The sequence below is a fragment of the Amphiura filiformis genome, chromosome 18 (assembly GCF_039555335.1).
Source record: "Amphiura filiformis chromosome 18, Afil_fr2py, whole genome shotgun sequence".
Taxonomy (NCBI): domain Eukaryota; kingdom Metazoa; phylum Echinodermata; class Ophiuroidea; order Amphilepidida; family Amphiuridae; genus Amphiura; species Amphiura filiformis.
Genome location: NC_092645.1, coordinates 52264870 through 52283572, shown reverse-complemented (window position 1 = coordinate 52283572; position 18703 = coordinate 52264870). Strand labels below are relative to the sequence as shown.

General features: G+C 34.7%; 1 protein-coding gene across 1 annotated transcript in view; it reads left to right on the top strand.

Moving 5' to 3' along the window:
* Positions 1-1791: 1791 nt before the first annotated feature.
* LOC140138798 (otoferlin-like) overlaps positions 1792-18703 on the top strand; it is a 181328-nt gene continuing 164416 nt past the window's right edge. Inside the window, 2 exon segments of the mRNA XM_072160570.1 lie at positions 1792-1988; positions 15384-15442. Of these exon segments, the coding sequence (XP_072016671.1) occupies positions 1910-1988; positions 15384-15442 (138 nt within the window). The 5' untranslated portion in view covers positions 1792-1909.

Sequence of the window (18703 nt, the reverse complement as noted above, 5' to 3'; positions counted from 1 at the left end):
CTGCTATCTACCAAAGATAAGTCCGAAGTCCACTGTTATTTTATGCACTTTTGCTACCTACCTAAGATAGCTGTGAAGTTCAGCGTGATGTTCAACGTAATTTTATCCACCTTTATTAGGCCTCAGATAGGGGCCTAACTATGAAGTTCAGAGTGATGATCAACGTAATTTTATGCAATTTTGCTATCTACCTAAGACAACTATGAAGTTCATCGTAATTTTATGCAAGTTTGCAGGCTCTAAGACATTGAACTCAGAAGTTCGGCATAATTTTATGCACCTTTGCTATCTACCTAAGATAACTATGAAGTTCAGTGTATTTTATGCACTTATGCTATCTTCCTAAGATAAGTGCGAAGTTCGGCGTAATTTTATGCACTTACTATACCTACCTAAGATAACTATGAAGTTCAGCGTAATTTTATGCAATATCAGCCTATCTTGGGATGGGCGGGCCGGTTTCTGACTATAGGAGTGGGGCATTTCCCCATGGCTAAATTCCCCCGTCGGCATGCCACCCCCCAAAAAACAACAACAACCCAACAACTTCACAACCGTTAAATTTTGGGAAAACAACAACACAATATTAGCGCTTTATAAATTTCTATAGGTCCCGGTAGGGGCTCTCGCCTATCAACAATTATAAAGCGCCAATCCCAAAATGTCAATTGTTGAAAGACGAGCTAGCAGGAAATTTTGCAATTCTTAGAACTTTTTCGTAGGTCCACTGTTTTCCTAAGGATTTTTAGAGCGTTGAGTAAGCCTACTTAACCCTTTTTTGACCTGCCAAAACATGCTTACCCTTTTTTGCCCTGTCATAAACTGCTTGCCTTCCTTCTTTTTGCCTAGCAAGGGGGGGGGGGGCAGAATAAGATATTTGCACATCCGACCCCACATCGTCGATCATCATCATATACTGCCCCGGGATACCGTTAAAAAGTAGGGCAGTCAAGACCCATAATGGACCCGTCAGGTATAGGCCTATACGAGATAACTTACCACTGGTCTCAGGCCTCATACCGGTACTAAAGATACAAAACAGAACACGAAGAATCAGACGCTCACCACACCTCTTTAAATCGATGTATTATAATGTTTCTTCATTTGTGACATTTGTTGAAAAACAGCCTGTAGTTCTGATTTCTTTACACCATTGGAGTGCGCAGCACGTCGCACATTGAACCCCCCCCTTGCGCACGCCACTGATTTTTTGATATAGGCCTATCACACCTTCAGGGTTTATTAGGCTCCCGGATTTAGGCTACACGTTTTGTTAAAAATTGCTCAATGAGGGTTGAAATTTTCTCACTGTGTGATGTTTTTAAGATTTTTGTTTTCCTATGTATTTTATTGTCTCAATTTGCAAGTTCACATAGTAGGCCTATGGGCAGCCTCTATCTATCCTACTCCAGAGTGGACTTTGTCTTTTTAAAAACTCTTCTTGTCTGATCTTTAATACCTGTCACCTGCCTGTCATAACTCGGGAGAACAACAATCGATCTTTCAACTATTTTCTTCATTCATATGCAAAACACCTGTGGCACTGGGGTAGTGTTTTTAAATTTATCCTAATATACAACGATAAACATTTCATCTTTTTACACTTCAACAAGCAGAAAATAAATCTTTAAATGTCAAGACGTAATTTACAATAAGCAACACACAATGAGCAACACAAAGAACAAATCAAAATTTGTTTTATTATTTTTATTTAATGTAAAGGAAAATGTATACCAATTAGTGATTTATACCTAGAAACACTGGCGAAAGTTGTAAACTCCACTGCACCACTGTACACGATGCCCGACTCTATGTTGACGATCGATAAGTAGGGAAATGTAACATAATGTCATGAAATCTGCGTGAATGTAGCTTCAATATACCTTTTTCACAAACGACCTGCTTCAAAATGTCGCTGTTTTTCCATATCAAAGGAGCTACTGGATTTAAAACAAGAGGAGAACGCTTGGCAAAGATTGTTTTTCGAGGTGAGTATAGTACCCCCGGGATAGTACCTGGCTACAGTCATGACACTGACAGTCAGCACTTGGTTTTCAATAACAATAATGCACCGTGTGCGTGTGTGAGCAGTGAGCGTATGGTGTGTGTGTTTGTCGTGTAATTGCAGAGTGAAAGTCGTAAACATGACAAATGTCATATAATTTAAATAATAATTATATTATTATCATGTAAAAAACTTCCCTCGTGAGTCGTCTATCATGTCCATATTAAATTAATTTGATTTTGAATATGACATGAAGTCATGATATATTTATTATACACATGCTGGGGGGGGGGGGGGGGGGGCACTCAAGTTTCACAGTGACAGTGTAGGCCTACCAGAGATTTCAAACATATCCTTATAAACAGGTTTAGCCCTTTTGAGCAAATAGCAGGATTATTAAAATAACCTCTTGAAATACCAACTTAACCCTTTTTCTTGACTTTTGACTCCTGGGATTCCTGTGATTCACGATCATTCTCTGAAAAGGATCCTTAATTCATGTTTTTTGCCTGAAATGAAGAAAATGACAAGAAAATTATTGGAATCCCTATAAAAGAAAGTGGGGGAGGACGATTAATTGTTATTTTTTTTACTTTGCCTTTTATGGAGAAAATGGCTTTTTTCTTCCATAAACTTGGCCTTTTTCTTTTTTGGAGAAACAGGCTTTTTTTCTTCCATTAAAACTTGGCCTTTTTTTTATGGAGAAAGGGACAAGCTTCTCCAAAAACTTGGCCTTTTAAAATAATGGAGAAAAGGGCTTTTTTCTTCCATAAAAATAGGTCTTTTTCCATGATACTATTTGTTTCAAATTTATATACCTCAAGAAAGAAGTTTTAAAATCAAGGAAAAAATGAAGATGTGAAAGCAACTTTACTACATGTAGTAAAAATGGTTTGCAGAAATCATATAAAAAGGCTGTATAAATTCAATAAAAAAGTTTTGACATCATGCACTACTTGCCAAACTATTAAAGTTGTAGCCAAGTACAAGCAAATCATTTTGTTTCATGGATTTTCATTGGAATGTAAAACCACATGATGTGGTAGATCAATTTTATCATCCCAATCACAGGGTTGCCAAACCCGCGATTTGGTAGCCCAATTGGGCGACTTTTGAAGATTTTCCCCGCGACTTTTGACAATTTCCGGTCCCATAGAAAACAATGGTTAAGAAAAAAATTGGGCGACTTTTCAACATTGGCTCCCGCGACTTCCGCTAGTTTCCTGTCCCATAGAAACCAATGGTTAAGAGAAAAATTGGGCGACTTTTTGATTATTTGACCCGCGATTCGGGCTGAAATCTTTTGGCAACCCTGCCCAATCATCTTGTCAAGTTGAAGTTAATCCCATGTCTCTGATCTGAAATCAATCAAGTTTTTTAAGCATTAACAAACTGTTTGATAACAGATTTGAAATTGATTCTAAGACAGACTTTGGAAAGGGCATTGACATTTTTTGGATGAGCCAACATTATATAACATTGACATGCCAGCCTGACAGGCTATTTAAATATTAAATTTGAAAATGGTAGATTAACGACTACCGGTATTTTATTAAAATTACATGTATAATGCAATCTTATTCCATTTATTTAGGCACCCCTCAAAAAGCTTCATGCTTAATTAACCCTATTCTATTTATACCCCCACAAAAGTGGTATATTTGAGTGGTGTGGAGGTATCATATTAACTACTGCGTTGCAGTGTTATTGGTTGGGTAAAAACCAATAAGTGGCATACCATTGGCAAGCTTGGACTTTAAGCTTTTAGAAAAACAAGTTAAATATTTAATTATGTAAATATTATGCAAATTAGCTCATGAATAATTAATGAGCTCATAGCCAAATATGATCAAAAAATTATTTTCATTTACAATTTTTAAGTGTATGAGTACATCAATGTGACATTTTTATGCAGTTTTAAATACACTGCTGTGTTTCTACATATATAATAAAAAGAAATCCGAGTTACTTTGGACCATATTTAAAAAGTTTATGGACATTTTTGGGCTATTTTTAGGGCAAAATTTGGCCTAAAAATGGTCAAAATATGCAGGTTTCCAACATTTTATACCATTTTATGATGTGTTAATGGTAGTTGTATTAGGAAAAAAGGTGTTTTGTTGATAGAGAAGTGATAAATTATCAAAACTATTCAAAAGATAAGACCTTATTTGTGTAAATAATTTTTTTACATGCATATTTGAAGCCATTTCGTGCCATATGGCACGAAATTGATAGGGGGTAATAGAATAGGGTTTTAAAAGGTGGTACTACACCCCTTGATAATTTACTATTTTTGCATTTTTATCCAAAAATAATAACACACTTGTAACAAAAGTTATGTATAATATTGGGGCAAGTCCAGTTACTACACTGGAATTTCAGTGATTCAAGGCAAGCGTTACGCTATTTATGATAAGAAAATTTCCTTAGGACGAGTAAAAAACCAAAAGTGTTCATCGTCCCTTCCCGTTTCCTTTTTTAAAAATTCTTAAATTTTCTTTTTATTTTCTAAACTTTTAATGAAGATGTTTGAGAAGTTCTATAGCCTTACAAAATGTATTTAAGAAGCATGTCAGGAAAGTTTTGTGATCAGTAGAGGAGCCTAACCTACCGAAAAAAATCTTCATTTTTTACACCATTTTTCAAAACATCAACAACAACAACTGGCCTCCTTCCTTATTTTTCAAAAACATGGACACTAAACAACATGTATTTTTTTTATGCGGCCTTACAAACCAGACCTGGGCAACCAGAAGTTAGTGATACATGCACCATTAAAACTGTTAATTCACTGAAACTTTGCTAAATAAATAAAAATCACCTTTCAAAAAGTTGCACATCCCTGTTATTTACAGGTTTATTATAATATTACCTTAGTATAAAGAATAAAGAATATCAATTAATATCAATTAATGGCTAATTACAAACAAGGGCTACTATATAATCTATTCAAAATAGTAATGTAAGCAGTTTCACTTAATGCTTCCTGGTCATAGGTATAATATGTATAATGAAAGACCCTTTATTGAAGAGATCAATCACCCCTCTCCCATGTTGTATGTGGGTTTCTGACCAAATTAATGTCATATTGGGCCATTTTAGCCTTAAAAGTGCAGTGAGCTTCAAACAAATTTGTTCCACTTTTTTCACCATGTTAGCTTCAATCTTTGTGTGCATTTGTACCATGAACCTAGATTCTGTCACCAAAAGAAAAAAAATCCAACCCCATCATCCCAATGTAGTAAATTTTGTTTACAATTTTGAAACTCTGTATTGCAGTTTACCATACTCCCTCCATCTCAATAGGATAATTTATTGATAAATTATTGATAAATTATTGATAATCTTTTTGTTATCAATACCTATCAATGTGTGATGTGTGTAGAGGGTGTTTAAGTCCTTGAATAATCATTGATTATAATGTTATATTGGGAAAGAGATGGGTCCAAAATATATCATTGATTATATCAATAACAGTTATTTGCAGCAATGATAGTGCTGTGTTGATGTCAGATAAATAATATTGAATTTAGAATTTAGAAAGGGTTGAAAAATAAACCACAGAATACTACTAGTTGATACCAAGTGATTATAATTTTGAGAATACAATATACATGTAGAAACACAAAAAGTAGATTTTTAAGTTTTAAACGAGGACAGGGGTATATGATAATTCCCTACTTTTTGGTATGGAAAAAATAAGCACCAAATGAAAGAAGAAAAACCCCTATTTACATTGAGAAACATTGCAAGACATGGAATAGTAAACATTTCTTGAAAATAATTCATCAGACCATGATCAGATCAAGGCAAATAATTTTTTAAATGTAATGGTGTGAGTCAGGATCATTTTGTTTAAGAACCATATGGCTCTGAAAAAGTGTACCATACATGCATATCATGTGTAGATATTCGTATCCTAAAAACACAGGGCTGTCACCATGGGAGGGTTAGATACTCCTCTAGATCTAGAAACAAGATCTGAATCCTTATGATGAGAGCAAGACATTGGTATGGTTTTAAACAAGATTTGACCAACTTTGAAATTTCACCCCTTGCATAAGCGGCCATTTTGGATTTATGCAAATTAGGCGCTGTTCCACAACTTGGACTTTTGGGGACCTTTGATATTTTCTTTAATACACTTTTGTGAAATGCCTGGCGATCTGTTGCAATTCATTTAAGTGGTGGGATAACCCCTGATTTTCCTTAATTTGATTGGCCTAATATTTGGGGGAGGAGGAAATTGTTATTGGTATACATGTACATTGTACATCAATTGTCATCCGTGCAAATTTGATTCCACTAGAAATAGTGCATGGCACAATGCAGTTCTGTTATATAATTATTTATAATTCATATGTTGATGACTATACACTTATTATGTGAATTAGTTTATAATTGCACTATAAATGTATAATTTTAATAATATACATTGTATCAGTGAATAACAGCTGAGTATGAAGTAATATAGAATACAATGGAAGCCATCTGTTAATTTTCATATTTTTTTCGACAGTATTTTTTGTGGGACATGAGAGCACATCAGACATATCGAATTGCATTCTGAATACGAAGAATGTCCTGATGATATCAAATAATTTTCATTTTTTGAAATTCACGATATAATACAAATTTTATGATAAATTACTAAAATTTGATATTTTCACATTTTGATATTATATATAACAGTCCTCGAAGTAAATTTTATAAATCTAATGATATATTCTTAAAGTGTATGTAGCTGGGAGGAAAAGCCAACGATCAGTCGAAAATTTTGACCTTTCATATATTGAAGATATGAATTTTTTCCCCCAAAAGACCTAATTTTTTTTTTTTTTTTTTTGGGAAAAAAAAAGATATCTTCAATACGAAAGGTCAAAATTTTCAATTGATCGTCGGCTTTTCATCTCACCTACATACACTTTAAGTATAAATCATCAGATTCATAAAGTTTACTTCGAGTACTGTTAAATATCAAAAATATCAATTTTTAATGATTTGCCATAAAATGTGTATTACATTGCGAATTTCAAAAATCTAAATTATTTGATATCAGAAGGACATTCTTCAGTATACAGAATGCAATTCGATACATGTCTGATGCGCTCTAATGTACCACAATAAATACTGTCCAAACGTTCATACCCCATGCCTTAAGGGATGGTGCAATAATTATGTGTACCCCGGGGTGTTAAATTATAGGGAGGGGGCAAAGATTTTTTGGCAGGCCAAAAGGGTGGGGGGGGGCAAACATTTTTGGCAGGTCAAAAGGGGGATGGGACAAGCAGTTTTTGGCACAGATAGCTTGGGCACTGTTTCTATATTACGCCTAAAAGGTATGGTGGAAGACTTTTGGCACACTAAGGGGGGCAAAGGTTTTTGGCAGTGGCGTAGCATCATAGAGAACGCAAAGGCACATGCCCCCATCGATCTGAAATTTAAAAAATCCCATAGGAAAATGGCGAAAAACGGCTTGTGCCCCCCTATTTACATTGAGAAACATTGCAAGACATGGAATAGTAAACATTTCTTGAAAATAATTCATCAGACCATGATCAGATCAAGGCAAATAATTTTTTTAATGTAATGGTGTGAGTCATGATCATTTTGTTTAAAAACCATACATTTGTATATATGGCTCTGAAAAAGTGTATCATACATGCATATCATGTTTATATTCGTATCCTAAAAACACAGGGCTGTCGCCATGGGAGGGTAAGATACTCCTCTAGATCTAAACAAGATCTGAATCCTTATGATGAGAGTAAGACATTGGTATGGTTTTAAACAAGATTTGACCAACTTTGAAATTTCACCCCTTGCATAAGCGGCCATTTTGGATTTATGCAAATTAGGCGCTGTTCCACAACTTGGACTTTTGGGGACCTTTGATATTTTCTTTAATACACTTTTGTGAAATGCCTGGCGATCTGTTGCAATTCATTTAAGTGGTGGGATAACCCCTGATTTTCCTTAATTTGATTGGCCTAATATTTGGGGGAGGAGGAAATTGTTATTGGTATACGGTCATTTTCACGGTAAAGGGTGTAACTTTTGATTTTTAGGGTCAAAATTTCAAACCACTTAAATGTGTTTCTGTTTACTGAAATCATGCATAGAAGCAACTTAATTTCAAGTAAAATAATGTTTCAAGGCTTAAACCTTTTGATTTCTAATAAAAATTTGACATTTGCATAACATTTTGGTTAAAATCTAAGAAAAATTTATTTTACATAACCTCAGAAAATTTTGACATGAAAGCTGGAATACATGTGAAATTCCATTCCAAAGTAAGTCAACAGATATAAGTTAAATTTTATACCATGTTTTGCTATGTTTGTAATTGCAGTTTTGAAATTTTTTAACATCAAGTGTCATTTACAATGGAAATTTCCAAACCTTAAACACATTTTTAAGTTTTAATTGGGTTCCTAAAATAATTTGAATGTCTAACTTCATGTACAAATACTACTTGATGAAAGGAACCTCCCAGCCAAGTTTCACAGAAATTGGAGTTATTTTTTAGAATTGGCAATTCAAGCGATTTGTGTTTCGGAGGCTTCAGTTAACAACACAGGTGATCATAAAAGTAAAATATTTAGCTAACTACTACAAGTTGACATAAAAAATAGGTAAAAAATATCACAATTACTAATTTTCATGCTTTGCTTCTAAGTATTGAATTTCAGTTGTGACAAAATTAAATTATCACAGCAAGTCATTTTTTTTGTTTCGGAGGCTTCATGTTAACAAATTTTGTTAAACATTGCAGAAGTAGTTTTTTTGAAAACAACAGTGTTGGGATCATCTAAGCTGTTATTTTCTTGTGTGTATTGAATCAATGATTCTATGCGGCAGATATTGTAGATTTATCACACATTAATTTTTTCACCCATTTGTTAAGTATGGTGTTTTTGCATGTGAAGCCTCCGAAACAGGCTTTTTAAGGTATCAGTATATTTTTCAAACATTAACCATAATGTCAATTTTTTTTTTAATTTATGACATTCTGCACATATAAAGTAATAATTACAATGCAGATATCAGTATGAAACACACCAATTTAGATATGCATAGATGATAATTAAGTTTACTGTTGTTTCGGAGGCTTCATTTGTTTCGGAGGCTTCAATTGTTAACGGAAAGTTTGTATTGGGTCCCATTTTCAAACGGTGATATATATCTCCACGATTTAAAAACATGTGACTTGAGGATCTAGTTTGCTACATTTTAATAAATAGATTGGATGAGCTCTTTAATTTATATTTGCACAAGCTTGCTGAACAGTTTGTTTCGGAGGCTTCAAAAAAGTTAACAGAAAAACGGCTATTTGAAGTCAAGATTTTATAAAAATTTTAAAAGCTTGCAAATCGCTAATTTTTGTTACCCATTTCAAGTTAAGATAACAACTGTTATGAATCAAGAAGAAGTGAAGAAATAACCAAGAATTATGAACCAAAGCTACACCCACAAAGTTTGTTAACAATTGTTAACGGAAAATGAAGCCTCGAAACGATAAATATCGAAGTCCGGTTCTCAAAAATACAGGGCCGTTCACAATTAAATCTAATGTGGCAGTGTTTACTGAACATATGACTGTACTTTCAGGATAAGAAAAATTATCCATGAACTAACTGAAGAAAACACAGGGTTTTACAAAATGTTACTGTTTTTTATAGTTTTTCAAAATGGCAATATTAAGTACATTTAAGCCTGCTAAAACTGAACGCAGTAACTCCCAAAGCTGATTATGCTACCCAAGGTAGCTGCTAACTAGATGACTTATGTGGCCAAAAATTATGGAATTCTGTGGCTTTATTAGAACACTACGGATTAAAATGTTAAAAATCCAAAGTTACACCCTTTACCGTGAAAATGACCATCCACATGGCCCATTCCATGTCAACTCAGGGATGTGCACATTTAGCACCTCTTCAATTTTTTTTCTTTTCTGTGTGGTGGTAGATATTGATGAGAAAGTAAAATCCTGAAAATTTGAGCTTCATACTCCATTTAGTTTTCCGTGGCATCAATTTGAAATTTAGGGGGTCAGCGTAAAAATGTGTCATGCAAACCGATGTTGGAGGTCCATAAATGTATAAAGGAACCCTTTAAAACTGTGAAAAGTATGTATCCTGGGGTACTTTTGGTGTAAGAATTCAAATCTGCTATCAGAAAACTTGTAACTCCTTTACTTTAAAAGATATAGGGCCCTCAAAATGCAACTTCGTCCAACCAGGACCAACTTTGAGGGTCAGAACTCAAAAGTAAAAATAATTTTAATGTCCATTTTTTTGCCATTCTGAGCCCTTTGGTAGGACATTACTCTTATCCAATATTGAGCATATTAGAATACATTTATCTTAGATATTACCCATTCAAAACCACTTTTTTTACATTTTTACCCCCCTTAAAACCAATGTCAGACAATTTGCCCCACCATCAACTTCAGGTATGTTGATTTGTTCTTGGACAACATTTCTACAGTTTTAAAGTTCTTGATGGCTTCAACACATTAGTATTTGCCTTCTCCATAGAGTTGTACACACTTTTGATTTTGCATGTATAATGAATTCATCGTACAACTCTAGGATACATACTTTTTAAGTATTTAAAGGGTTTTTACGCTTTATGGACCTCCAAACAGTTGCTTTGCAAACATTTTACGCTGACCCCTAAATTTCAAATTGATGCCACGGAAAACGAAATGGAGTATGAAGCTCAAATTTTCAGGATTTTACTTTCTCATCAATATCTACCACCACACAGAAAAAAGAAAAAATTTGAAGAGGTGCTGCGGTGCACATCCCTGGAGTTGACATGGAATGGGCCACATGTACATTGTACATCAATTGTCATCCGTGCAAATTTGATTCCACTAGAAATAGTGCATGGCACAATGCAGTTCTGTTATATAATTATTTATAATTCATATATGTTGATGACTATACACTTATTATGTGAATTAGTTTATAATTGCACTATAAATGTATAATTTTAATAATATACATTGTATCAGTGAATAACAGCTGAGTATGAAGTAATATAGAATACAATGGAAGCCATCTGTTAATTTTCATATTTTTTCGACAGTATTTTTTTGTGGGACATGAGAGCACATCAGACATATCGAATTGCATTCTGAATACGAAGAATGTCCTGATGATATCAAATAATTTTCATTTTTTGAAATTCACGATATAATACAAATTTTATGATAAATTACTAAAATTTGATATTTTTCACATTTTTGATATTATATATATAACAGTCCTCGAAGTAAATTTTATAAATCTAATGATATATTCTTAAAGTGTATGTAGCTGGGAGGAAAAGCCAACGATCAGTCGAAAATTTTGACCTTTCATATATTGAAGATATGAATTTTTTCCCCCAAAAGACCTAATTTTTTTTTTTTTTTTTTTTTATAAAAAAAGATATCTTCAATACGATAGGTCAAAATTTTCAATTGATCGTCGGCTTTTCATCTCACCTACATACACTTTAAGTATAAATCATCAGATTCATAAAGTTTACTTCAAGTACTGTTAAATATCAAAAATATCAATTTTTAATCATTTGCCATAAAATGTGTATTACATTGCGAATTTCAAAAATCTAAATTATTTGATATCAGAAGGACATTCTTCAGATACAGAATGCAATTCGATACATGTCTGATGCGCTCTAATGTACCACAATAAATACTGTCCAAACGTTCATACCCCATGCCTTAAGGGATGGTGCAATAATTATGTGTACCCCGGGGTGTTAAATTATACGGAGGGGGCAAAGATTTTTTGGCAGGCCAAAAGGATGGGGGGCAAACATTTTTGGCAGGTCAAAAGGGGGATGGGACAAGCAGTTTTTGGCACAGATAGCTTGGGCACTGTTTCTATATTACGCCCTAAAAAGGTATGGTGGAAGACTTTTGGCACACTAAGGGGGGCAAAGGTTTTTGGCAGTGGCGTAGCATCATAGAGAACGCAGGGGCACATGCCCCCCATCGATCTGAAATTTAAAAAATCCCATAGGAAAATGGCGAAAAACATATTTTGCACCAAAATATTGCACCAACCCTAAGGCACTGTTCTTGCCTGGTCTCTTGGCCAAATTGTCGTAAGTCTGTATTATATACCAAGGTATAATTCAAATTTATGTCTGTTTGTTTGTTTGTTTGTTTGTAAAATATAATTAATCTGTCAATGATAAAAAACACCTCTCAAAGTTAAATTACATTCCTTTGAAAGAACCCCCTTTTACAGTTGGCCTCAACCATTTACTAAAATGTACAGGAATTTGTGTACATGCAAATGTTGATAGTTACAAAAAGGCAAGGAATTTATTTTTTAGTAATGCTTTGTAGTTGGGGAGGGTAGGCCATCAAACAATGCAAAGAGAGTTTAGTGTAAAAGAATTGACCCTAATATATTGCAAAGGGAAATATAAGCCATAGTTGATAGCTAACCTGGCAGTGTCAGCATGCATTATTATAAAGCACAATAATTGGCAAAATAATGCTGCATTTCAACACAGAAGACACATTTGCAATAAACATGCATGTACATACATAAAAATGTAATGAACTAAGTAATGCATAATATAATAAAGAAATAAAGTACTGACTATAAAGTTTCAAAGAAAATCGTACAGCAAGGCCTGGTGAAAAAAAATCAAGTTGCGCTTTTTATGTCACAAGTTGTGCATTTGGGTTGCAATTGCACTTTTGGACTAAATGGACCAGGGACAAGTACTCGGACTCTGCCCCCTCAGAGAACAGGCTAGCTCGAGCTATCTGGTAGAAATTTGATCACATTTGCCAGGTGCTTCTATTTTTGGCCTGTTTAACACCAAAATTCACCTTGATTATGGGCCAAAATATTGTAAATCCAAAACTATTGAAGCAGGCCAGTGGGAAGACTTAAACAGTTTTCTAAAAATGTTTGCCCAGTACACGCATATGGTCGCATGTCATAAGTTGGGTATAGTTTCCATTACATGGTCAAAAATGACAAAAAAATTATTATTTGATATGTTGTATATATTGACAACCTCTAATAATTAACACAATTTTTAACCTTAACACATACTTAATTTTTGAGATAATGCTTAATTACTAATTAATTAATACACAGGTGTCTATGTAAATCTCAATTTTCAAATGCATTTTTCTCAAATCGGACCTCAATTATAAAAATTACTCTAAAATGTTTATTTTATACAAGAATGTCATCAGATTTGGAGGATATATTCTCAATACATCAATGCTTCAAATGAACTATTTGAAATAATTGTACGTATGATAATTACATTGTGAAGGTCAATGACCTTTTTACGAGTAAATAGCGAGACGGTTATTCTATTATTGAGGAAATGAATATCAAGAAGAGAAACGTACATTATCATGTTGCTAAAATACTGAAATTCAACTAGGATTTCATTAAAAATTAAAATAAAAATTACAAAAATGGAACATAATACCCTTTAAGGTGGTACTACACCCCTTGATAAATTTGTGTCTATTTTTGCATTTTTCTCAAAAAATAACAACACACTGGTAACAAAAGTTATGTATATTATAGGGGCAAGGAATCCAGTTACTGCACTGGAATTTCAGTGACTCAATACAAGCAGTACGTTATTTATGATAAGAAAAGAGGTACCGATAGAATGTACCTCATTTCTTAACATATTTAGATGAATCACTTGTCTTGAATCACTGAAATTTCAGTGAGGTAATTGGATTCCTGGCCCTATAATATACATAACTTTTTTTACCAGTGTGTAGTTATTTTTGAGAAAATGCAAAATTAGTCTTAAAATATATCATGGGGTGTAGTGCCACCTTAAGTAGTCGGTAATTGTTTTAGTTGTATAAATTCAACATTCAAAGCTGTCAATACATCATTCCCTCACTAGATTTGAAAAAGTAACCAGTAGTTTTGACATGCTGACATGTGAATTTTCACATGGGCCCTATGCACACACTCCCGCATCCGCCTGCTCCACATCCGCCTGCTCCTCCACCCCTGGCATTTTTCATTTCAACTGATGTGATTTATTTACTGAATGATGTATAATTATATGCTTCAGTAGACTGAAAGAGTATAAAATTAGGCTTAAAATGAGGTATCAACCACTGCTGTAGGATATGGGGTTACGGAAAGCCAATCAATTTTGTATCGCAATTTTCAGAAAAGTGTAATCCCTCCACCCTTTTTGCATACCCAACTTATGACATGCGACCATATATGTGACATGATCAAGGGGAATGAGTCGCATGTCGACAATTTGCAATTAGAAATGATTCTGTGGCTGTTTTATGAATACTACATTTTGATGCAAACCCCATCAAAATAGGACAAGGTTATGAGCAATTTATCAATGGCTGAAAACAATATAATAAAACAAAAGAATTTGAACACTGTTTTTCCCAATATCTCAAAAACAATATTAGTGACATCCCCCTTGATGATCCCCCTTGATGATCATGTCTCATATTTGTACAGGACCACAAAGATGATGAGACCAATTGAAAGATAAAAAAAGATGATGAGACCATTTCAGTCAGGGGTGCAAATTGTGCAAAAAAGGCTTTATGGGGACAATGTGCACGCATATTTGGTATTTTACACTAGTTTGGGGTCAATTTTGGTGAGACAGAGGCTCCTTTCCCATTTTATTTTCCTTTACCCCCCCCATTTCCTCTTTCATTTCTTGTCAGAGGGAGCACAACTTGTTCAGTGCCTTATGGTTCTTCTTTTTAAATTTCCTCAATATTTTCCAGTTTGTCAAGGTCTCTTAGTGGAATTTGTATTGATACACTGAATTCCTTCATAACTTTTGTCCCCTTAAAATCCTCATTCCTGCCTCTCTATAAATTTCCTCAGATATGTGCCCTGTTTCCACCTGCCTTCATCCAACTTCTTTTTTTCCTGTTAAATTACATTGAATACCTCCTATGGTGATGAAGTGTAAATTTCCTCATATCCCATTTCCATATCTATAGCACCAACACCTTCCTCTTGTTTGCTCTTATTTCGTGAACAATATTGTGAAGTCCTCCAAATTTTGCACAACCAGTGTCTCTAAAAAGATATCCTCTCTTCCATTGCAGTAGCTTCACTGCCTCACAGCCCTCCTAGTATTATCTTGTACCTCACTCCTTTTCTTTTTCTTTCCTCTTCCCCCTTCCTCTCCTCCTTTCTTTTCTTCTCTCTCCCTCTCCTTTTTCCTCTCTTTCTTTTTTCTTCCCATGGCATTATTTCCTCAATTTTGACTCTCATTTTCTCTGATCAGTAATGTAAACACTTTCCTATTAAAAACAATTGATTTACTATAAATGTTTTGTATTTTATTTTTTCCGTTGCAGGTGTGATACAAACCACAAATGTTGTGGAAAATCTTGGAGATGAGGTTGTCTGGGATGAGGTAATTATATGCTGTTATAATTACAGACAGAGATAAAAAGAATTGATCGCGTCTGATGTCACTGTCAATTACGAACCTTGATTAGTTTACACAGGTTAATAGCGCGTAAAAGGAAGGCCGATTTATCTGGTGCCGATCGGAGAAAAGGAATAGCAGCAAATGGCGAAAAATTATGTACTTTTACAAGGCAAATTAAAGCAGCTTTTCTAGGCATTGTTGACATGGTGCCTTCGCGAAAGAAAGTTTCCTACTACAAAGACCTAACTTTTGAGATGGTTTGCATGTTTGAAGGTGCAAAATTAACAATAAGGTGCCCGGTTATACCGCCGCGTTCAGCAAGTCATCATCACGACACTTGTAAACAAAGCGTGTTCGAGTTTGATTGACAGATGACGTCAGACGCGATAAAATCTTTTTATATCTGTCTTTGATAATAGGTCATTGTACCTGAATTTGCTAAACATATTTATGTGGTGCAAGCAGGGCCGTCACTAGGGGGGGGGGGGTATGGGGGTGTGACACCCCCAATACACAATATTTGTCAGCAAAGATTGACTTGTCATCAAAACCATGTGATTGTCGGCAAATGTAGTGAAAGCTTTGTGATTGTCGGGAAATTGCAAGAGTCATATAAAAGATAAATGTGTTACGAAAAGTGCTGGTGTTACGTAATAGGCCTATTGTTAATGTTATAGCAGTTACTAATTAAAAAAAAAATCAAATTTTTACATTAAAAGTGGGGGGCAGGTTGTTCAGTTCCCCGAATGGAGTCTGATTACGAGCAAAATTGGATGTTTTTAACATTTTTTCCCCCGAAATTCCCCGAATGACCAACAAAATGTAACCCCCCCCCCACTTTTTAGATTAGATTCTTTAAGGGTTAGGATTAAAGGGTAAGTTATGGTTATAATTGGGGTTTAAGGGGTACTACACCCTTGGCCAATTTTGTGCATATTTTTGCATTTTTCTCAAAAATTATAACGTATTGGTGACAAGTAAGATATGTATATTATAGGGGCAAGGACTACAGCTACTGCACTGAAAATGCAGCAACTCAATGAATGCAAGTAGTTATTGATTTATTGATCAAATACTGGTTTTCCCTCATTTTTGACTGTAACTCCACAACTGTTGTCTCTGCTGAAATAAAATTTCCAGTGAAGTAGTTGTAGTCCTTGCAAATATAATATACATATCTTACTTGTCACCAATGCGCTATAATATTATGAAAAAAATGCAAAAATAGGCACAAAATTGGGCAGGGTGTAGTACCCCTTAAGGGTTGGGATTAGGATATAGGCAGGCCGTTGCAACTCGTATACTAGCGCAATGCAAAAAGGTGGCGACACCGTCGGCTTCCCCCGTGTATTACCCGCCAGCGCCATTGATAAGTCACGGCCGCTGCCATTAATATTGAATATTGCTACAATTTATTTGTTTATGTTTCTTATATTCTTTCTTTTATAACTGTGACCATTTATACATGTACTTTAAATATTAACTGTCATTACTGTATCCGTTTGTTTGGTAAATTTTCATAAAATATTGATAAATTGAAGAATTTGTCATTAAACCCTGGGCGCCGCCATTTTAGAAAAGTGAAGAAAAATGCTGCTGCCACCACGATAGTACTAAAAGCTACCTAAAAAAATATGCGTAGTGCTGTGGAGACTTACGTTAACATGACGTCACGAATATGCTAATTAAAGAAAAATGCTGCTGCCATCTATGTCCACATGTTGCAAGCGTGACGATCGCTGACCTCACATCGACGCTTGGAGTTGCAATTCCATCGCACTACGTGCTCTATTCTTTATTCCATGATATAGGTAAGTTATGGTTATAATTAGGGTTTAAGGGTTGGGATTAGGATATGGGTAAGTTAGGATTAGGGTTTAAGGGTTAGGATTAGGACAGGGGTACATTGGGGTTAGGATTAGGGTTTAAGGGTTAGGATTAGGATAAGGGTACATTGGGGTTAGGATTAGGGTTTAAGGGTTAGGATAAGGGTAAGTTATGGTTAGAATTAGGGTTTAAGGGTTAGGATTAGGATAAGGGTAAGTTATGGTTAGAATTAGGGTTTAAGGGTTAGGATTAGGATATGGGTAAGTTGCCGTTAGGATTAGGGTTAAATGGTTAGCATTAGGATACGGGTACATTGGGATTAGGGTTTAAGAGTTAGGATTAGGATAAGGGTAAGTTAGGGTTAGGATTAGGATTTAAGAGTTAGGATCAGGATAAGGGTACTTTGGGGTTAGGATTTGGGTTTAAGGGTTAGGATTAGGATATGGGTAAGTTATGGTTAGAATTAGGGTTTAAGGATTAGGATATGGGTAACTTGGCGTTAGGATTAGGGTTAAAGGTAAAGGGCTAGCATTAGGATACGGGTACATTGGGATTAGGGTTTAAGGGTTAGGATAAGGGTAAGTTAGGATTAGAGTTTAAGGGTTAGGATTAGGATAAGGGTAAGTTAGGGTTAGGGTTAAAGGGTTAGCATTAGGATTAGGGTTTAAGGGTTAGGATTAGGATGGAAAGTGTTACAATGTAGGATTAGAGTTAGAATTTAAGGGTTAGGATTGGGATAAGGGAAAGAATTATGGTTAGAATTAGGGATTAAGGGTTAGGATTAGGATAATATGGGACATTCGGGTTAGGATTAGGGATTAAGGGTTAGGATAAGGGTAAGTATTAGGATTAGGGTTAGGATATAAAGGTATGGATTAGGATATTGGTAAGTGTTAAGATTAGAATTAGGGATTAAGGGTTTTATTAACCAAAAGAAGAAAAATATACAACCCCCAAGACCTGAGGTCCATACCGATCTCAGGGAAGGGAAAACACAATTACAAACAGCAATGTAACAAGGATGCGGGTAACGAGGGTGCGTCATTAGCAACCAAGTTTCGCGGGAAAAGCAGTGGACCAGTTCATCTGTGATTAAAGCCATCAGCCAAGATGGTGAAAGCTCAGTTCCATGAGTAATATTTATTGGATTCAGCTAGCATAATTAACCAGTTTATGATCTCAACATATAACTACCAAATGAATCTCTTTGCTCCAGCTCTGTTTAGTTTCATACCTATAAAAATCCCAAAAATGAAAAAACCTGTTGAATTCTGCACCTTGAAGATGCATTTTTAGCTATAGATACAATGACATCATACAGGTAATTTAATTATATCCAAAAGTTGAAGAAGTATTAAATGAAGTAAAACAGTCAATTTAAGAAAGAACTGAACTTATATTTATCAAAAATGGTAA